We start from the raw sequence: 23,371 nt of genomic DNA, 5'->3' as shown, positions 1-23,371 counted from the left end.
ACCCACACCCAATCCATAAAGAATCCAGCTAGTTTTTCTTTTTTTTTTGAGATGGCATCTCCCTCTGTTGCCCAGGCTGGAGTCCAGTGGCACAATCTCGGCTCACTGCAACCTCCACTTCCCAGGTTCAAGCAATTCTCCTGGCTCAGCCTCCCAAGTAGCTGGGATTACAGGCACCCGCCACCACACCCAGCTGATTTTTATATTTTTAGTAGAGACGGGGTTTCACCATGTTGGCCAGGCTGGTCTTGAACTCCTAACCTCAAGTGATTGGCCCATCTTGGCCTCCCAAAGTGTTGGGATTACAGGCATGAGCCACCACACCCAGCCCTCCAGCTGGTTCTTTTATATAAAAATATATCCAGAATCTGACCACTTCTTACCACCCTACTGCTGCCACCACAGTCCAAAGCAACAGCACCTCTCTGCAGGATCTCTGCAATATTATCCAAACAGCACTCCCTGCTCCCACTCTTTCCCCAAGTTTATTTTCCATAAGTGGCCAGAGTGATTCTTCATTTTAATTGAAGTTCAACCCAAAGTCCTTCCTTCAGCCTACTGACCCTTCACAACGTGGCACACTGATACTCTCTCACTCCAGCTTCTCCCTTCTCCCCAATACCTGTTCGGATTCAGGTGCACCAGCCACTTTGCTGTTCCAGGAAACACTCAGTATGCCCCCACTGCATGGCCTCTGTACTGTGGTTCCCTTTGCCTAGTATGCTGTTTCTCAAGACATATCCCATCCCTCTCCCATCTCTCTTCCAGAGGAGAGAAGAAGTATAAACTAAGAGACAAACACATAAACCAGTGTAAAAGATGACAAAGAACAGATGAGGTTAAGTGGATAGAGAAGGCATGGGCACAACTGAATGTGGCTTACCAACTCTCTCACTTCAGGTCCTACTCAACTACCATCTTACCATAGAGACCTTTCCCCACTATCTTATATCTTGTATTAAACTGCACCCATGCCTTCTCTATCTACTTAACCTGCTTATTCTTCATCATAATACGTTTTTTTTTTTTTTTTTTTTTTTGAGACAGGGTCTCACTTTGTCACCCAGGCTGGAGTGCAGTGGCACAATCTCAGCCCACTGCAGCCTCAGCCTCCTGGGTTTAAGTGATCCTCCTGCCTCACCCTCCCCAAATAGCTCAAGCGTGCGCCACCACACCTAGCTAATTTTTTTGCATCTTTTGTAGAACGAGGTTTCACCACGTTGCCCAGGCTGGTCTCGAACTCCTAAGCGCAAGCAATCCATTCGCCTCAGCCTCTTAAAGTTCTAGGATTACACATTAGTCACCGTGCCTGGCCCTTTGTCATAATACTTTTCACACAGATTGTCTACTGGTTTATATTTCCTTCCTCTTCTCCACATGCATGATCATAAGTACCATAAGAGCAAGAACAATACCCGGCACAGAGCAGGTGTTCCATATTTAATGTTAAAAGAATGTACCCCTTTTCTCGTTATCTATAGACTAATAAAAAACTACCTCAAAACTTAGTAGCTTAAAACAACAACCAAGTCATTATATCTCATGCTTTTGTGGATTAGGAAAGCAGGCAAGGAGTGGCTGGGTGATTCTTCTGTTTCACATATTATCAAGAGAGGGCATTTAGTGATATTTAGCCTCTGGATGGATTTGTCTGGAGAGTTCAAGAAGGCTTCACCTATATGTCCAGCACCTTGGTGGGGATGACTGGAAGGATAAGGCTCAGCAAGGACTATGGACTGGGGCACCTACACATAATTTCTTCAGCACAGCAGCCTAGAATGATCAGACTTTCAATATGGTGGCTTGTGGTTCCCATAGTGAGAGTTCCAGCTAATAGGGTAGACACTGCAAGGCCTTTTATGTATAACTCAACCTCGAAAGTCACATAGCAAAAGGTCGGGCATGGTGGCTCATGCCTGTAATCCCAGCACTTTGGGAGGCCAAGGTGGGGGGATCACCTAAGGACAGGACTCTGAGACTGGCCTGGCCAACATGGTGAAACCCTATCTCTACTAAAAATACAAAATTAGCTGGGTGTGGTGGCACGCGCCTGTAATCCCAGCTACTCAAGAGGGTGAGGTGGCAGGATCACCTGAGCTTGGGGAGGTCGAGGCTGCAGTGGGCCATGATCACACCACTGCACTCCAGCCTGGGCAACAGAGTGTGACCCTGTCACAAACAAACAAACAAAATACATTTAAAAAATAAAATTTAAAACTTCTGCTCTGTAAAAGACACTGTTCAAAGGAAAAGACAAACCATAGATTGGGCGAAAATATCTGCAAGACACACTATCCCCCTGATAAAGGACTGATATCCAAAATGTAGAAAGAGCTATTAAAACTCAACAATAAGAAAACTAGCAACTAAAATAAAAATAGGTGACAGATCTGAACAGACATCTCATCAAAGAAGATACACAGGTGGCAAATAAGCATATGAAAAGATGTTCAACATCATATGTCATTAGAGAACTGCAAATTAAAACAATTGCATACCACTAAACACCTTTTAGAATGGCTAAAATTTTAAAACGACAATACCAAATGCTGACAAGATGTAGAACAAGAACTCTCATTCATTGCTAGTGATAATGCAAAATGGCACAGCCACTTTGGAAGACAACAGTTCAGCAGTTTCTTACAAAGGTAACCATAGACTTACCTATTTAGCCATAGAAAAGAATGAGATCCTGTCATTTACAACAACATAGATGGAACTGGAGGTCATTACGTTAAGTGATATAAGCCAGGCACAGAAAGACAACCTTTGCATGTTTTCATTTATTTGGGGGAGCTAAAAATTAAAACAATTGAACTCATGGAGACAGAGAGTAGAAAGATAGTTACCAGAGGCCGGGAAGTGTAGTGGAGTTCGGGGGCGGAGAGAAGTGGGGATGGTTAATGGATACAAAAAGATAAGTTAGAAAGAATGAATAAGATCTAGTATTTGACGGCCGGGCGTGGTGGCTCACGCCTGTAATCCCAGCACTTTGGGAGGCTGAGGCGGACAGATCACGAGGTCAGGAGATCGAGATTATCCTGGCTAACATGGTGAAACCCCATCTCTACTAAAAATACAAAAAATTAGCCAGGCATGGTGGCAAGTGCCTGTAGTCCCAGCTACTTGGGAGGCTGAGGCGGGAGAATGGCATGAACCCAGGAGGGGGAGCTTGCAGTGAGCCGAGATCGCGCCACTGCACTCCAGCCTGGGGGACAGAGAGAGACTCCATCTCAGAAAAAAAAAAAAAAAAAGATCTAGTATTTGGTATTTGATAGCACAAAAGGATGACTATAGTAAATAATAATTTAATTGTACATTTAAAAATAACCAAAAGAGTATAACTGGATTGTTTATAACACAAAGGATAAATGCTTGAGGAGATGGATACCCCATTTACCATGAAGTGATTATTATACATTGCATGCTTGTATTAAAATATTTCATGTACCCTATAAATAGATACATATACCTACTATGTATCTACAAAAATTTAAAATTTAAAAACTAAATAACCCCATACCAAAAACAGACTTACACATGATCCATCAATGACACTCCTTGGTATTTACCCAAATAAGTTGAAAACTTATGTCCACACAAAAACCTGCACAGAGATATTTATGGCAGCTTTATTTACAATTGGCAAAACCCAGAAGCCACCAAGATGTTCTTCAGTAGGTGAATGGATAAACTCTGGTACATCCAGACAATGGAGTATTATTCAGTGCTAAAAATAAATAAGCTATGAAGCCATAAAAAGACATGGAATAACCTTAAATATACATTACTAAGTGAAAAAAGCCAACCTGATAATACTACTTGTTACATAATTCCCACTACTTGACATTCTGGAAAAGACAAGACACTAAAAAGATCAGTACTTGCAAGGGGTTCAGGTGGGGTTAAAGGAAGAGGGGTGAGTAGATGGAGCACAGGTATTTTCAAGTACAGAAACTATTTCTTTGGATTGGTTCCAAGTCTTTGCTGTTGTGAATAGTGCCGCAATAAACATACGTGTGCATGCGTCTTTATAGCAGCATGATTTATAATCCTTTGGGTATATACCCAGTAATGGGATAGCTGGGTCAAATAGTATTTCTAGTTCTAGATCCCTGAGGAATTGCCACACTCACTTCCACAATGGTTGAACTAGTTTACAGTCCCATCAATAGTGTAAAAGTGTTCCTATTTCTCCACATCCTCTCCAGCATCTGTTGTTTCCTGACTTTTTAATGATCGCCATTCTAACTGGTGTGAGATGGTATCTCATTGTGGTTTTGATTTGCATTTCTCTGATGGCCAGTGATGATGAGCATTTTTTCATGTGTTTTTTGGCTGCATAAACGTCTTCTTTTGAGAAGTGTCTGTTCATATCCTTTGCCCACTTTTTGATGGGGTTGTTTGTTTTTTTCTTGTAAATTTGTTGGAGTTCATTGTAGATTCTGGATATTAGCCCTTTGTCAGATGAGTAGGTTGCAAAAATTTTCTCCCATGCTGTAGGTTGCCTGTTCACTCTGATGGTAGTTTCTTTTGCTGTGCAGAAGCTCTTTAATTAGATCCCATTTGTCAATTTTGGCTTTTGTTGCCATTGCTTTTGCTGTTTTAGACATGAAGTCCTTGCCCATGCCTATGGCCTGAATGGTATTGCCTAGGTTTTCTTCTAGGGTTTTTTTGGTTTTAGGTCTAACGTTTAAGTCTTTAATCCATCTTGAATTAATTTTTGTATAAGGTGTAAGGAAGGGATCCAGTTTCAGCTTTCTACATATGGCTAGCCAGTTTTCCCAGCACCATTTATTAAATAGGGGATCCTTTCCCCATTGCTTGTTTTTGTCAGGTTTGTCAAAGATCAGATGGTTGTAGATATGCAGCATTATTTCTGAGGGCTCTTTTCTGTTCCATTGGTCTATATCTCTGTTTTGGTACCAGTACCATGCTGTTTTGGTTACTGTAGCCTTGTAGTATAGTTTGAAGTCAGGTAGCGTGATGCCTCCAGCACTGTTCTTTTGGCTTAGGATTGACTTGGCGATGCGGGCTCTTTTTTGGTTCCATATGAACTTTAAAGTGGTTTTTTCCAATTCTGTGAAGAAAGTCATTGGTAGCTTGATGGGGATGGCATTGAATCTATAAATTACCTTGGGCAGTATGGCCATTTTCACGATATTGATTCTTCCTACCCATGAGCATGGAATGTTCTTCCATTTGTTTGTATCCTCTTTTATTTCACTGAGCAGTGGTTTGTAGTTCTCCTTGAAGAGGTCCTTCACATCCCTTGTAAGTTGGAACCAACCCAAATGTAACTTGGAACCAACCCAAATGTCCAACAATGATAGACTGGATTAAGAAAATGTGGCACATATACACCATGGAATACCATGCAGCCATAAAAAATGATGAGTTCATGTCCTTTGTAGGGACATGGATGAAACTGCAAACCATCATTCTCAGCAAATTATCGCAAGGACAAAAAACCAAACACCGCATGTTCTCACTCATAGGTGGGAATTGAACAATGAGAACACATGGACACAGGAAGGGGAGCATCACACACCGGGGCCTGTTGTGGGATAGGGGAGTGGGGACGGATAGCATTTGGAGATATACCTAATGTTAAATGACGAGTTACTGGGTGAAGCACAACAACATGGCACATGTATACATATGTAACTAACCTGCATGTTGTGCACATGTACCCTAAAACTTAAAGTATAATAATAAAAAAAGAAACTATTTTTTAATGGTACTTTAAAGGTGGATACATATCATTATGCATTGATATACAAAACAAAGCAGGCCAGGCGCAGTGGCTCACGTCTGTAATCCCAGCACTTTAAAGGCAGGCAAATCTCCTGAGGTTAGGAGTTCGAGAACAGCCTGGCCAACATGGTAAAACCCCATCTCTATTAAAAATACAAAATTAGTTGGATGTGCTGGCACACGCCTGTAATCCCAGCTACTTGGGAGACTGAGGCATGAGACTAGTTTGCACCTGGGAGGTGGAGGTTGCAGTGAGCCGAGATCGTGCCATTGTACTCCAGCCTGGGCGACAAGAGTGAAACTCCATCTCAAAAAAAAAAAAAAAAAAAGCGAAACAAACAAAAAACCCACTAGCATGAGAAACTGCTTGTTGGTTAATGCAGATAGCCACAACCACTTTTAGAGTTCCTAGCAGTCTATAATGTTCCACTACTGCTTACCTGAATGTGAAAATGCACTTGCTCAGATGGTGAAGGTACAAGGGGAGGGGAAGCACAGGTTACCTTGGCTGCTGAATCACTCACTCAGCTACTTTGTTACCATGTATTCCCACAAGGAACCCTGAACATGTCCAATTCAGCCTGTTCCCAGTCATTATGGGTAGACACTTCTATCCATGCAATCCTTGCTTCCAATTCTTCAACTGAGTTGCATGAATTTTCTTATTGCTGTATCACAAATTGCCACAAATTTATGATTTCATAGTTCCCATGAGACAGGAGTCTGGATCTGGGTTAGTGGGGTCATCTGCTCAAGGTCTCACCAGGCTGAAATTAAGGTGTCTGCTGGAGATGCAGTCTCATCTAAGGCTCAGGGACTTCCTCCACACTCACTGGTTATTGGCAGAATCAATTTCCTTGTGGCTGTAGGACTGAGGCCCTTAGCCCCTAGAGGCTGCATGCCATTTCCTGTCATGTGGTCTTTCCCACAAGATGACAGTTTGCTTCTTCAGGCAAACAAGAGAGTATCTTAGCTGCTTTAAATCTCTCTGGCTTCAGGCTGGGCGTGGTGGCTCACGCCTCTAATCCCAGCACTTTGGGAGGACAAGGTGGGCAAATCACTTGAGGTCAGCAGTTCAAGACCAGCCTGGCCAACATAGTGAAACCGGGTCTCTACTAAAAATACAAAAATTGGCCAGGTGCCGTGGCTCACGCTTGTAATTCCAACACTTTGGGAAGCTGAGGCAGGCAGATCACCTGAGGTAGGGAGTACAAGACCAGCCTGACCAACATGGAGAAACCAAGTCTCTCCAAAAAAAAAAAAAATACAAAAGCTCTTTCCGCCATCTTTCCGTGCCGCCACAATGGTGTGCATGAATGTCCTGGCAGATGCTCTCAAGAGCATCAACAATGCCAAAAAGACAGGCAAACGCCAGGTGCTTATTAGGCTGTGCTCCAAAGTCATCGTCCAGTTTCTCACTGTGATGATGGAGCATGGTTACATTGGCAAATTTGAAATCATTGATGACCACAGAGCTGGGAAATTGTTGTGAACCTCACAGGCAGGCTAAACAAGTGTGGAGTGATCAGCCCCAGATTTGACATGCAACTCAAAGACCTGGAAAAATGGCAGAATAATCTGCTTCCATCCCGCCAGTTTGGTTTCATTGTACTGACAACCTCAGCTGGCATCATGCACCACGAAGAAGCAAGACGAAAACACACAGGAGAGAAAATCCTAGGATTCTTTTTCTAGGGATGTAATACATATATTTACAAATAAAATGCCACATGGACAAAAAAAAAAAAAAATACAAAATACAAAAATTAGCCAGGCATGGCGGCACATGCCTGTAATCCCAGCTACTCAGGAGGCTGAGGCAGGAGAATCGCTTGAACCCAGGAGGGGGAGGTTGCAGTGAGCCAAGGTTGCGCCGTTGCACTCCAGCCTGGGCAACAAGAGCAAAACTCCATCTCAAAACAAAAACAAAAACAAAATTAGCCAGGCCTGATGGCGGGCACCTGTAATCCCAGCTATTTGTAAGGCTGAGGCAGAATAGCTTGAACCCAGGAGGCAAAGGTTACAGCGAGCTGAGGTTATGCCACTGGCTTCAGTAAGGGCCAGTCTCTTTTAAAGTCTCATCTGATTAGGTCAGGTTCACCTTGGATAATTTTCATTTGACTAGCTGAAGGGCAACTGATTTGGGACCTTCATTATATCTGCAAAATCCTTCATCTTTGTCACATGACAGCTTCATCACAGGAGTAAAATCCATCAGACTCCCAGTCCTGCCCACTCTCAAGGCAAGGGGATTACACAGGGCACAGACAACAGGGAGCGGGAATCTCAGGGCCATCTACACTTCTGCCTACCACATGGATGATTAATCCTAATGAACTAATGCTATCAGGTTAATCCTCCTAAATCAAGCCTCATCACACTGTCCTTCTCCTAAAATAACCTTCAACACCTCTAGAAAGCATAGAGTGAACTCTAAATTCATTAACCTGATATTCCAGGCCTTTCTCAACCTCACCCTAGGTGACATTTTGAACCTTAACTCCAAAAGGCCCTCCTCACCCATGGGGTCCTTTGCTCTGCCCCTCCCATGTCCTCTGTGTTCTCTGCTCCGCGTTCCTTCTTGCATTTTCCTCCAGACCCTATTTGCTCTTTCCCTCCTCTTTCTCCTTCAAAGCCTATACAGACTTCAGGATGTTGCACAGATTCTACATTCTGGATCATATGCTCCTATGTGTCCTCCTTTGTCCCATTTATGCATCTTTGCTAATTAAATTCATTCAAGTGATTTTTCTCCAGGCCCCCAACAGACCCTAAAGTAAACTGAAATATTGAACTGTTTAGGTTATAGTGCTAGCTCTATAAATATGATGCTATGCTATGGTCTCAGACCAATAACCCTCAGAGCAAAGGAGAAGAGCTCCAGTTAAACAGTAAATTAAGAAAATGTGGGGCCTCAAATGCAGTGGTGATGTCAGCAAGTTAACTAGCATCATTTAAAATCACCTTCAACCTATTCCTGGAGAATATTTTTACCCAGAAAATCAGTAGGCTCAAATCTGATAATACAGACACAGCAACAACCACTGCTGACTGACATTTTCATTCTGGGGGCATTTTATTAAGAGAAATACTCAAAATTCCCCACATGCCCATATTTTCCAATAAATACTGGAAAACTATATGCCAAAACTCCAAGGAGCTTGACTTTATGCCTCCAAGATCATTAAAAAAAAAAAAAAAAGTCATTCGAATGGAGACAGAATGAACATTCTTGACTCTTAAGAGAAATGTTTAGTAGGAATTCATACACATACTCAATTTTTTTCACCTCAGAAAAAGACTGAGTCCTGGGTAAGTGTATTAGTCCCCTTGTTAGCCTACCAAAGTACTAACTTGTCCACCATGCCATAAAAATAAGCCCATAAACACAAAACTAGAGATAGATAACATTCTACCTCCAGTAATAAAGTTTCTGATGATGTAATATGTATTACCTGTGCCTCTTTGATGAGAGAAGTATTATTACTAGAAAAATCCATTTGGCTTGCCTCTCCAATAAATCAAATTTCCCAATGACAGGAACCATGTCGGTTCTTCCATCCATAGTGCAAGAACTTTGTACTTGGATATGCTCTTAATAAATATTTCCTGAACATCAGTTTGGATACAATCTATCAATTAAAGCCTATTCATAAACTTTTCACCATAAGTAGACAATGAATGGTAAGAAGCAATATATTAAAAGGTACAATGGTGTTCTAAAGAGAACATATGCCATACAAAAAGGCCCACTTGGCTTTTCACTGCTGCCAGCTTTGTGGAAATGAAAGGGTGACCAGCATTACAGTGTAACAGAAAATTCTGGGGGTGGGGCAGTGGTGTGACATTCAGGCAGACAGGCTGTGGGGTGTTCTGCCCCAGCAGATCCAGTAGACCTACGTGACACCACTCTGCCCCGGCCTTCGTTTCCTCATTTGTAAAAGGTGAGATCTACCTTAGGTTGTTTACTTAGGTTCCTTCCACCCCTAAAAGAGATTTGATGTTATTAATGCCATTTTTCAGCATAAAAATCACTTTTCAACAGTTAACAAGTTTTCTACATAGTAGATACACAAGAACTTTCTACAAAGTTTTCTTCTAGCATCTCCAATCAGTAGCACAAAAGCATATACAAATTTTTATCAGTAGGATAATATAAGTTCTCAAATGTATAATGCTGATGTTCCCATTTAACATTAGAGATTTCCAATGTTTCCTATTTAGATTCAAAAAAGGAAATCTGGCTTATATATACAATTAGAAGAACTTATTAATTCATATTTAATCAGAGGACAAAAATGATAATATGGCAAGGAATATAAGGATTAAGCTAATTAATTAGACATAAAGTTCTCAGACTCTAATGCTGCATTCCTAGTAAGTTTAACTGTCACCTTCTGTGGTACCAAAACTTCAAAACAGATTTATTTTCTGAAAGGCTGGAGAGTAAGGGGTTGGGGAATGACTTATAAGTTAACCAGGGATTATGTGTATATAATTATAAGCTGCAATCACCATGATTCAATGATATTCAAACTTTTAAAGTTTTTTTGTTACAGAAAGAAGGAAGGGAGGAAGGAAAGAAAGAAGAAAGAAGGACAGAAAGAAAATTAGGTCTTGCCTAAAAGATTACTTATGAGACTTAAGGAATTTACACATTCAAGGCTGAGTGCTCGATAATACATTCCCAGTGGAATGGTCTCTAGAAATGTCTACAATTAAAAACAGAACAGTAGAAAAAAAAATTGAATGGCTTACTCTCTTGTCGGTGCGTTAGTGGAGGATTCCTTTTCTGAATCAGGAGAGCTTAGGGTTTGCAAAATACAATTTTTTTCAGTGGATAGGGCAACTCTTTCTTGCTCAGCATGGATTAATTTTAAGGCCTCTATTCCATCTTCTCCCTCCATCTTGCCACCTGGATTTGGCTGTGGTTCTGGGCTCTCTAAAATCAGATCATCTTCACTTATTGAAATGGTAAGGTCACTGCTGGTGCTCCAACTTTCCTCCTCCTCTTCCTGCATTTTTCTGAAGGGCTTTTGTGACTTTGGTTCCCCGTGAGCAAGATGATCTGCAAGTGGCGACATGAACTGATTACCAATCACTGACTTCAGGGGGAAGCAAGGTAACACACAGCAGAATTACTCATCAGTTAAAAACATGGAGAAGCAACCCACACACAATTCATTACGGAACTTAAAAGCTTAAACATGTTTTCAAATGTTTAAAAAAATCACAGTGGGTTTAAAAATCAGCAAATTCACTCCCATGTACATATTTAAGAGTTCATTAGAATGGAATTTGTTGGCAAAGATACTATTTTATGACAAAGAGAGATAATTAGTACATTTTGTCCTTACATAAGATCACTACCACCCAGAAAAATCAGCAACCAAACTCAGCCTCTCATCCCACCTGAAACACCTTCCCAAGGAGAATGCTTCTCTTGAGACCACTTATTTTCAGATTCACAGTATTCTGAAACTGATATCGGAGAGACTGGCGGGCTGGCTCTTTTTTCCTCAACTTCAATATGTTCCTGTGTCAGTATTTCTCCCTCTGATCCCTCTGATCTGCTGGAACTGTCACACTTTAAATCAGTGGTTCTGTTCTCTGGACTTAATCTTTCCCGTAACGGGGAATTGAGTTCAGCAGACTTTTTGCCTTCAGATAAATTACTCTTGCCATGACGTGTGTTACTTTCTATCTCCAAGCAATGAGTTTGTTCCTCCTCAGACAATACACTGGCTGTGACTGGCGTTTTCTCACCAATCTGAAGAGATGCCTTTCCATCTATGTTGTCAGACTTATTTAAGCACTGTGTGTCATTACTAGTTTGTACTACACAGCTGTCTGTCACATTACTGCTCTGGGCTGTCTGTCGGTGTGAATGTGGGTCAGGAATTGAAAAGTTCTTTGTGGGCTGGGGAGATTTGTGCTCTGTACTGAAATCTCCCATGCTTGAGACGGCTGACATTTGGCGGCCCATAAAGATTGTTGCTGGTTGATACAATCCTCTTGACATGGCTGTTCCTGAGTTAATCCCCTCCTGCACTGCAACCTGCAACACCAAAAGAGATGTGAGTTAAACATACTGTGTATAAACAATTAGGTGGCTTTTTTTTTTTCCAGAAATGAAAGGAGGTCAAACAAAGCATGATTATTGAAATCAGCACCTACCATGTATTATTAAACTCATGGCTTCCTACACAATGAATGAGCAAAAAGCAGTAAAGTCCATAGGATTTAATTTTAATAACAATGATAGTTCACAAAACAAATATAGTAAAGAAAGTAAGCCGAGTGTGGTGGCTCACGCCTGTAATCCCAGCACTTTGGGAGGCCAAGGTGGGCAGATCATCTGAGGTCACGAGTTCGAGACCAGCCTGGCTGACATGGTGAAACCCCGTCTCTGCTAAAAATACAAAAATTAGCCGGGCACGGTGGCAGGTGCCTGTGATCCTAGCTATTCAGGAAGCTGAGGCAGGAGAATCACTTGAACCCGGGCAGAAGAGGCTGCAGTCAGCCGAGATCATGCCACTGCACTCCAGCCTGGAGACTCCATCTCAAAAAAAAGAAAGTATAGAATATGTTTTTGAAAAAAGAAATACATGCTTTGAAAAGACATCATCAGAAAAGTGAAAATATAACCCACTTAATGGGAGAAAATACCGTAAATTATGTATCTGATAAGGGTCTAGTACCCAAAATATATAAAGAAGTCACATAACTACATAATAAAAAGACAAACAGCCCTTGAAAGTGGGGAAAGGATTTGGATAGACATTTCTCCAAAGAAGATATATGAATGGCCAATAAACACACAAAATGATGCTTAATATCATTATTCATTAGAGAAACATAATTCAAAAGCACAATAAGATATCACTTTACCCACTATGATGGCTGTCTTGGTCTGTTCAGGCTGCTATAACAATACCATAAACAGCGCATAAATAACAGAAATTTGTTTCTGATAGTTCTGGAGGCTGGGAAGTCCAAGATCAAGGCAGGCGCCAGCAGACTCTGGGTCTGGTAAGGAACTGCTTTCTCTCAGACAGCATCTTTCTGCTGTGTGCTCGCAGGGTGGAAGGGGCAGGCAAATTTCCATGGGCCTCTTTTATAAAGAAACTAATCCCACCCATGAAGGCTCTGCCCCCTTGATTTAATCACTTCCCAAAGTCCTCACCCTCAAAAACCATCACCTTGGGGATCAGAATTTCAATATATGAACTTTGGGGGGGACACAAATATTCAGCCCATATCAATGGCTATACTAAGAATGATAGGTGTCTTAATTTAGGATTTTTAAGATGGAGAGTACCCCTCCAATAATTAGGAGAAATATGAGATGGAAATAAAGACATTATCACTTACAGGTTCTGGGGAGTACATGGCACACCTGGAGGCCACACACACAAACGTCAGGGAGTGCAGGCAGAGAGAGAGAGAAAAGGGACCTGTGTCCTTACATGGTAGAAGCAGGGGTTGAGGGGAAGGACACATGAGCCAATGTCTTTACTGAGTCCCAGGTGTTATCCAAACAGGTTTCCCACAGGCAGCCTGGGGAGTTTTAACTGGTGAGTTTAAAGCAAGCAGGCATGAGTTCTGGGAGGTTACCCACTGACTGAGAGGTGGTCACTGTGGCATATGGTCCATGGGGGATGCGAAGGTCAGAAGGGCCTGTCAAGCAGGCTGCATCCAGCTGTCCCATATGGAAGTGGTCACCAGAGAGCAGCTGTGTAAGGCAGGTTATCTGGACCGACCACACTGAGGAACTGCGAAGGAGGGTGGAACTGCCAACTGTGTCAGGGATGACTGAGTCCTGCTTCTGGTATGAGAAGGTTCAACTTAGATTTAAAACGGATGCTGAGGCAACATAAAATTATAAGAATTCACTACAACAGGCAATAACGAGTGTAGTCCAGGATGTGGAGAAATTAGAATCACACACTGCTGATGGGAATATAAAACGGTGCACCCACTTTAGAAGAGTTTGGCAGCTCCTGAAAAAGTTAAACAGAGTTACCATCTAACCAGCAATTCCATATCTAGGCAGAAGTATGGAGAGTGTAAACATATGACTACACAAAATCTTGTAAAAGGATGTGCATAGCAACATTATTTATGATAGCCAAAAGTGGAGATAACTCCAATGGCCAACATTAGATGACTAGATAAAATGTAATACATTCATACCAGAGAATAATTTTCAGCCATGAAAAGAAATGAATTACTGATACCTGTTACATCATGGATGAACTTCAAAAATATCATGCTAAATGAGAAGCCAGTCACAAAAGACCATATACTGTAAGATTTCATTATAGAAAATGTTCAGAATAGGCAAATTTTTAGAGACAGGAAGTAGTTAACTGTTTGCCCCAGGCTGGGGACTGAACGGCTGGGGTGGGTAGTGGGGAGTAGAAGGAATTGGGGGAGGTAAAGAGTGATTCCTAAAGGTATGGGGTTTCTTTTTCAGGAATGAAAGTATGCTCACATTGATTGTGATTATGGCTGCGCAACTCTGAATATAATAAAAACTATAAAGCTATCACAAAAAAAGAAAATGAACAAATGAATACAAAATCCTTAGAAAAGAAATTAAGTTATGCAGCTAATCTGAGATTAGGAAGAGTTCCTGGCCTTGAGGCTGAGATGGGAGGATTGCTTGAGCCCAGGAACTTGAGACCAGCCTTGGCAACATAGTGAGACTCCATCTCTATAAAATTAAAAATTAAAAAAAAATTTTTTAATTAAAAAATATTTGGGCACCTGTAATCCCAGCTACTCAGGGGGCTGAGGCAGGAGAATCGCTTGAACCCGGGAGGCAGAGGTTGCAGTGAGCCGAGATCTTGCCACTGCACTCCAGCCTGGGTGACAAGAGCAAAACTCCATAAAAAAAAAAAAAATAGTAATAATAAATAAATAAATAAATAAATATGTATATATATATGTATTTTATTAGCTGGGCATGGTGGCACACACCTGTGGTCCCAGCTACTTGGAGACTGAGGCAGGTTAGAACTGCTTGGGCCCAGGAAGTCAAAGCTGCAGTGAGCTATGATCACACCACTGCACTCCAGCCTGGGCTACAGAGTAAGGCCCCGTCTCAAAAAAAAATTAGGAAAAGTACATCTCTCCCATCTCTCCCCACAGAGGGAGGAGAAGCAGGAAGATCCAGCAGGATAGAAAAGTACAGAGGAAAAAGGAAGTTCTACCTCCATGATCCTTTAGTCCTCTAGCTGTTCTCCCCAGAGAAAGCAATTCTAAGTTTCTTGCAGAAAGGACCTGGATACACTAGTAGGTATGTGCGTAAAGGGTGACATACTTTGCATTATATAATTATAGTTTTTATTATATCCAATTTTAACAGCTGCATATTATCCTATTCTATAGATGTACCATAATTTATGTAAACAGTCTGCTATTGAAGGACATTGGTTTGTTTCCCACCATCTTCCACTCCAAATCATGCTGCAGTGATTATCCCTGAGTGTATGTCTCTCTGCACACAGGCAAGTTTATCAGTAGGATACTTTTCTAGAACTGAAATTGCTGGGTCAAGCCTGCCTTATAGAATACTGTCATTTCACCATCCAAAGAGGCCATTATGTCATTTTAAAGAATTTTCCATTATACCGTATGGTTTAAATAGCAAAATGATATTAATCAACATTCTGACTCACCAATATGAATAGTATTCATAATATACTGTGTCTTCTATTCCTTTTGTAATAAAAAAGCTGATATATATTACACTGATATAATAACAAAGACAAATTTTAAAACAGGAAAAATTACCTATTACCACTACTGTAATCTAACAACTATTTTCATTTTTCCTGTTATAAAAAAACTAGTTGTGTAAATAGATGGCTCTGAGGGATGGGCTACTATGGAGACTTTAGCAGGGCTAAAAGGGCTGAGGCCTCAGAGTGGCTGTGCAATAGCAGTTACTTGGTGGAGACATGAAGCAAATCAGTGATCAGACTTAGAAGTCTGAGAAGCCTTTAATTTTTCATTTTCAAGACCAGTTTATGAAGTGTTAATGCACCAACACCAGAGCAACGACTAACCCAGCACAGGGAGGACACGGCAGGCCTAAGCACCTTCCTCTTTTGATCCGCTAAAGGCCAAGCCAAAGCACAAAAGAAGGCACATCTCAGATATGAGAAAGACACCTGAGGAGGGCCAAAGGAAGTGCCCCTGAGTTACTGCTCTCAACTAGTAATTCTCAAATGTCTCCAACCCCCTAAGATAGGCAAAACTGAACAACGAATCCAGAGCCAAGAACTGGAGAGAAACAACAGATTGGTAATCTGCACAGTCAGGAAAAGTAGCAGGGAACCATGATGTACTTATAGTAAATGCTTCAGAACTACAGAAAGTGAAAATAAGGACCCAATTCAAGAGACAACACTGTTAGCAGAGGTTTATTTCCCAAAAAGAGGAGTATTTACCACTCTCTGTGACAGCAAGTAGTTATTAACTGTTTTGCAATTTTGCCAAGCATTGCCAGACTTCTTGGAATACTGAACTCTGGGTCCTCAACAAACTCTAGTAATACACTAATTAATAAGTACACGGCATGTTAGTGGTCTGTAACAAATAAGCAATTATAAAAAAGTGGCCCTTAATTATGTGTAAAAATAAAAGTCTGTGGACGATGCATCATTCATCCAAGGGCCCAAAAAAGGCAACGTGTACTTGAGGATCTGCTTCAACTCAATAGGAAGGTTGTCTTCCCGCACTATTTCTAGTTGTTGCCAGTATTATTTATAGGAAGCAGTAACTTTTTATTTTGACATAATTTAAACATTTTTTTTTTTATTTATAGAGATGTGGTCTATGTTGCCCAGGGTGGACTCGAACTCCTGGACTCAAGTGACCCTCCTGCCTCAGCCTCCCAAGTAGCTGGGACTGCAGGTGTGCATCAGCATGCGTGGCTTTATTTTGATATAATTTTACACTTACAGAAACATTGCAAAAATAATACAAAACATTCCCCTAACAGTGTTTAGCCAGATTTACCAAATGTTTACATTTTATCCCATTTATCATTTTCTCTCCCTCTACATATATGTGTTTGTCTCTGTATGTGTGTATACCTAAATATAAGCTATGATTTTTTTCTGAACCATTTGAGGGTAAGTTGGGACACCCTGCCTATCTACCACTAAGCACTTCAGTGAGCATTTCCAAAAGCACAGAGACACGCTCTTTCTTGAGCACAGTTCATGATCAGAATCAGAAAATTTAACATTGATATAATCTTGTTTTCTATTCCACAACCCATAATCCAATTTTGTCAATTGGGCCAATAATAAGCCAGTAACAAAGTCATTTATTATTATTATCACCAAGTATTATATACTATACATAATTGTTTCTGCTATACTTTCATACAACTGGCAGCACACTAGGTTTGTTGACACCAGCATCACCACAAACATGTCAGGAATGCATTACACTACAATGTTAAGTCATTAGGCAATAGGAATTTTTTCAGCTCCATTATAACCCTATGTCTAAGACTGATAACAATGTAATACCATTCTATAAACATTATATTGAATTTTTAAAAATTAAAATTATAACAATCCTGGATTGGGTCCTGGAACAACAAAAAAAGAAGACATTAATGGAAAAACTGGCAATATCTGAATCAAGTCTAGAGTTCAGTTAACAGTAATGTATCTGTGTTGGCTTCCTAGATTTGCCAAGTGTGGCATGGTAATGTAAGATGGTAACAATGGTGGAAACTAGGTGAGGGATCCAAGGGAACACTTTGTACTATCTCTGCAACTTTTCTGCAAATCTAAAATTATTGTAAAATAAAGATGATTTTTAAAAATTATAACCCCCCAGTACTGAGGAAGGTTAGGTGAAATAGAAGCTGTCACACCGTTGGTGGCTAAATACATGGGCAGAATCCTCGTAGGAAAGAATCTGGCATCAAAAGTCCTAACCATGCTTGTTGCTTTGATTCAGTAATTCTATATGGAAATCCATCATAATAAGGAAATAAAGCTAATAGAAAGCAGCTATGTGGACAAACAAGTTCACGTAGAGCATTATTTCAAATCATAAAAAGTTGGAAGCAACTTATATGACTATAAAATAGGGAAAGGTCATGAAGTCATAAAAATGAGGCAAATAAAGACTATGTCATAACAAAAATACTTAGATATGGTAAATTTAAAAAATTACATACTCAGTATGCTTATACCTATACTCCTGTATGCTTACACAGGAAAAAGATATTTACCAAAATGTGTTTATATAGAATTATGTCAAGAATATTAACATTGCTATTCTCTTTTCTTTTTTCTGGTTTAATAAATTCAATTTGATTTAAACTTTTGAAAACCATTTTACTGAGATATAATTCACATACCATAAAACTTATCCTTTTAAAAGCATACAATTCAGTGGGTTTTTAGTATATTCGCAGAGCTGTGCGACCATCACCACAATCAATTTTGGAACATTTTTTCCATCACTCCAACAAGAAACCCCATACCTTTTAGCGTAACTCCCCATCCTCCCTAGTCAGTCCCCAGCCCTAGGCAGCCATTAATCTACTTTCTGTTTGTAAAAATCCGCTTATTCTGCACATTTTATGAATACGTAAGTGGAATCGTATAATATGTTGTCTTTTTTTATTGGTTTCTTTCACTTAGCACAATGTTTTCAAGGTTTATCCATTTTGTGGCATTTATCAGTATTTTATTCCTTTTCATGGCTGAATAATATTCTATTTTAAGGATATACTGTAGTTTGTTTATCCATTCATCAGATGAGAACATGTAAATTGTGTCCACTTTTTGGCTACCATGAATAATGCTGCTATAAACTTTTGTCCACTTTTGGTGTCCAATCTTGTACACAGCAAGCTGCTATGCTTGAATGCTATGCTATGAACGAAACTGTTGCCTCGTATGGTAACTATATGTTTAACTTTTTCAGGAACTGCCAAACTGTTTTCCAAAGTGTTTGCACCATTTTACATTCCCACCGGCAATTATATAAACTTTTATAACAAAAAATGAGAAACTTGCAAAAATTAACTGCTGCTCACTATAAGACAATGCTGCATTTGAACTAGCTCCACACTTGCAAAGTAAAATACTGGCTCCAGTGAAATGTAAGCTGAGTTTCTGTAGGCTGGCAGGTTTCCCATTTGCTGAGATCAGGCTCTAAGACAGGTGTCTCTTTTCTTTTTTAAAAGTCTGTCATTTTATTAGCTTAGCAACAGGAAACAGAGTACTCTTTAATCTTAAATTCCGAACAGTATTATGTGTCTTCTCAAAGCAGTTTCTGAGCCAGGGAAGCTGAAAACAGAATGCCATGTTTCACATTATTGTTGACACAGGAATAATATTAGGAATTCACAAGTTTTTGAGAGACAGATGTTATTGCCAAAAGCAGCAGCATGTATCAGTATTTAAGGATCTGACATAATGACCAACTTTTCCACACCTTCCTATTACTTTCTGTAGTTGAGTGCTAGAGATAAATCTATAATCCAAGATTTTAGTTCAGTTTTCTTCTCTTCTTGTCACAGTTATTCATCTGCAGTCTTGAAAAATGTTGAGAGTTGTGGGAAGCAATAGCAAAGCACATGAACATGACTGAAAATATTTATTAGTGAACAGAAGATAACTTTTAAAAATCAGGAATTCATCTTTACTGGGGGAAAGAAGAGGAGTGAACATAAGAAGAGATCAACAAGTTTAGAACTGTAATGATGTCTTAATCATTATGAACTACAGTATTTAAAGGCAGACCTTAACCACTAATATACTTTGAAAAAAAAGTTACACTTCATGTTTTGCAAAATGCTAAGGAAATCTTTATTTTTTCTTCTTCTTATTATCTTCACAGACAAGGGAATGAGAAGCAGCAAGTTAAATGCAGAATGGAAATGAAGCTGTTAGACCAAATTTTCAGCTTTTCACATGGTACAATTATTGTTTTTAATTTCTAGGTAAGCAAGTTCTTAAGTCACATTGAGAAGATTTTTAAAAATCCATTAACAATAATTTACATGCAACAATCCTGAAGTTATATGTTTATTATAAAATTATTATACATATTTTACATGATACACGTATCACACACTGAATTGTGTCCAATTCATATGTTGAAGTCCCAATCCCCACTGTGGCTTAAAGGATAGGGCCTTAAAGGAGGTAATGAAGGTTAAATTATGTCATAATGGTGGGACCTTAATCCAATAGAATTGGTGTCCTTATAAGAGGAAGAGACACCAATGATCTCTCAGTTCATGCACACAGAGAAAAGGCACATGAGGACACAGTGAGAAGGCCCCTTCTATGACTCAAGGAGAAAGGCCTCACCAGAAAGCGACCCTGTTGGCACCTTGATCTTGGACTTCCAGCCTCCAGAACTTCAAAAAACACATTTCTGTTGTTTAAGCCACCCAGTTTGTGGTATTTTGTTATGGCAGCCCTAGCAAACTAATACAGTATGCCATTGTGATTTTTAAGTCTTCTTCTTACATGTTGCCACCATGATAAACGTAGTCATCACCAAAATCTCACAACTTAGCCCATCGAGAGATATCTCTGGCCATGAAATTCAACAGTTATTGGAACTATCTAAATTTAAGATGTATCTGTTAAATTAGGCTTTAATGGTGTATTCTGTAAATTATCTTGCACAAAATCAATCTTTACGAATTGTCACCATCAAGTGGTATTACCTCCTATTTCTTCAATTCATAGGTAGTCTCCCTACCCCCACAACAACCTCTTCACTATCTTAAATAAGTGGCAAGAATCCAGGATCAAAGTAAGGCTACCCTAGTGGAGAACAACAATGGTAATGATGGTGGTGACAGTGGCATCAAGAGCAGGGAACATTTATCAAGCATGTACGAGGTGACAAGGAGGAGCTAAGAGATTTATATTATGAAAACAATCATTATTATTAGCCCTACTCTTATGAGACTTAGCCAGGTTGAGCAACTTGTCCATGTTCACAGAGCCAGAATTCAAACTCAGATACCAGGACTCCAATGCAAACCTCTTATGCTACAATATTCAAAACTGAGTCAGTCAAACTCAAATTGCATTACTGAACCACAGCTTTTAAAAACAAACAAACATAAAAATCCCTAATAGTGAATCTGAAGCCTGTGCCTAATTTCTAACTTCAAATAACTCAAAATCTGATCTCACTAAGATAGACCCTGAATAGAACTTGTATATGATAAATAAAACCTAGTCTGTGGGGTAAATGGAAGAGTAAGAGAAAAGCAGGTATGAGCTTCAAGAGAAATTCGGCATTCCAAAATAGTGACAGCAGGTAACTTTCACAAAATAAACAGAACACCCCAAAACCACTGTTTCACATCCGTAGGCCTAAGCAATTGTCTTGGTCAAAGTAATACAAAGTTAAGTTATGGTTTTCAAGTAACACTTCCTAAGAGGCTTAACAAACACCTAAAACTGTCAAGGTAACAGCTCTTTCTTTTTATAATACAATTCAATATCCCCTGTATATGCTCCACCATCCCCAAGTAGGGTAACTCAGGATGAAACTCTCTTAGAGATCTCCATTCACAAAAGAAATATGCAGAACTACATCAGAGGGATAGAAAGGCACCTCCAATTTCCTATAATTCTGAGGGATTTGAGTAAGGACGTAAGCAACTCACACTCCCCCACAATGAAAAGAACAGTCTCAACCACAAGCAGGCTCCTTCTTCCTAAAATGAACTAACCACCTGCTCATCCCTTCTTCATAGGTTTAATTTTTAAAATCGTATAAAAATTATTAAATTATAGAAATGAGACATAAGGCAAAGGGATGTAAAGAACAAGTTACTTATTTTCCCCAGCTCATTGCCTCCCTCTCCCCTCCATGAAGTAACTGAAGCAAACCAGTTAGGATGCCTATTCACACCTTCCTTCAAACCCAGGACAACTAATTCCTTGCTGGTAAGGTTTGGCCACTTGTACAAAGTGAGAGCATGTTGTAAGCAACTCTCCGCAACCTGCTTTGCTCTCTTAATAATATTCCTTGGACACTGCCCAGATCATGAGGAATGCACTGGATTCTGGGTGCCATATGCAGAATACTTGATCATGAGGGTGCTCTCTCTCCCTAGCTCAGCCTCTCCTCCGCAGCTGCTCATTCAGGCTGCTTCTGTGTTTTTGCTGCTACAAATAATGTTGCAACACGCAGACTATATTTTTGCCGTTTTGAACAAAAGATTTTCTTTCTAGGGCACAGATTACCAAAAGTGGGACTGCTGGCACAAAGCATATGTGTGTATTCATCGTGACTGTTACTACCAGATTCTTTTCCAAGGAAGTTCTAGGCACTAACTTTTTTTTTAAGACTGCATGAAGTATATCTTTTTCTAATAATACAGTATTTCATGGACTATATGAATTTGGAAAGTCTTCTAAAGAACAAGAACTCAATACTCGTTCTCCTATGGAGCTTCTATAAATCCTTTTCTACTATCAAAAGGAGAAAAGAAACAGTGTTTCCCCACAAAAATTTATCTTTTTCTTGTTAAATTGACTTATGTTTCTTTTCCCCTTCTCATCCACTTTTTTTCTCTTCCCCCTCTTTCCACTACACGATAGGCACCTCTATCTGTGAATACGATTTTCTCACTTGTTAGAGCCTCTGTCACATAATACACTTGCCACAGAATCCCGCCACAGAGAAGAGCAAAGGAAGACAGCTGGCTAGCCAAATGTCCCCACAATGGGTAAGTTTTAAAAATACTGTCTTTCCTTCTTGACTACGAGAGAGTAGCTAATATCTTTTAAAAAGGCCCTCTCCCACCATTTTCCTAAGTAAATCCTTTCTTCCAGTAACTGAAAAGCAGACTGATGTATTTATTAAGACTCCAGACCAGTATGCCACTTGCTAGCTGTGTGACTAAGAAATTAAGTTACTTAATTTATTTGAGCTCCCATTTCTTAATCTGTAAAATGGGTATTAAAATAGTTCTTATTTTGTAAGGTTGCTGTAACCAATGTGTATTTCTATACGCCTATATTATATAAAATCCTTAGAATAGTGCCTGAAAGACCCATGGGGGAGCTGTCCATCAGAGCCACACTCCCCACCAGCTCCTTGGAAGGCACCCCCAAAAGCAGGAGTGGAGAGTCCAAATGTCATCTGCCCTCGAACACCACATGAAATGGGGAGTACCCTTCACTCAGAGAGCAGCCCACCCCTCTTCCTCCTTTCAGGTCAGCAGGTTATCATCACTCACCAGGTGCAGGGTGCTGTGGGGTGGTGTGGCGGGCAAGAAGGGGCTGGGCCCTGCCATGTGGAAGCTTACTGTCAAGTGAGCTGGGAGAGAAGAGCATGTTCTACCCTCTCTTGAAAAAAAGGTCTGCAGATCTGCAGATGTAGTTTTAGGGCCAGGACTTGAAATACAATTTGTGTAATTCGGGTTAATTTCTAATTGTTTTCTGAATACAAACACATATAAATAAGAAATCAGTTAATATAAAAAGGTCCAGCTGAACACAGAGAGGCTACTTTTTGACTTGTCATGGCTCTGTCTAAATCAAGTACAGCCATAACTTTGAGAATGGCAGAACCGAGGGCCACGTTC

At 40.1% G+C, this 23,371-nt stretch overlaps 1 protein-coding gene and 1 pseudogene across 5 annotated transcripts in view; one reads left to right on the top strand and one right to left on the bottom strand.

The window, feature by feature from the left end:
* Nucleotides 1–23,371, bottom strand: part of KIZ (kizuna centrosomal protein) — a 120,955-nt gene that overhangs the window by 72,768 nt on the left and 24,816 nt on the right. For all 5 annotated transcript variants that reach the window (XM_003810625.7, XM_057300909.1, XM_057300908.1 and 2 more), the window contains 2 exons: nucleotides 11,170–11,815; nucleotides 10,516–10,825 (listed from right to left, as the gene is read on the bottom strand). In XM_003810625.7, coding sequence (XP_003810673.2) covers nucleotides 10,516–10,825; nucleotides 11,170–11,815 — 956 coding nt within the window. The remainder of the gene's footprint in view (nucleotides 1–10,515; nucleotides 10,826–11,169; nucleotides 11,816–23,371) is intronic.
* LOC129394930 (small ribosomal subunit protein uS8-like) lies at nucleotides 454–7,960 on the top strand (annotated as a pseudogene).

This window comes from Pan paniscus, chromosome 21 (genome assembly GCF_029289425.2).
Source record: "Pan paniscus chromosome 21, NHGRI_mPanPan1-v2.0_pri, whole genome shotgun sequence".
Lineage (NCBI taxonomy): Eukaryota > Metazoa > Chordata > Mammalia > Primates > Hominidae > Pan > Pan paniscus.
The sequence above is the reverse complement of the archived record's forward strand: the minus strand, read 5'-3'. Positions and strand labels throughout refer to the sequence as shown.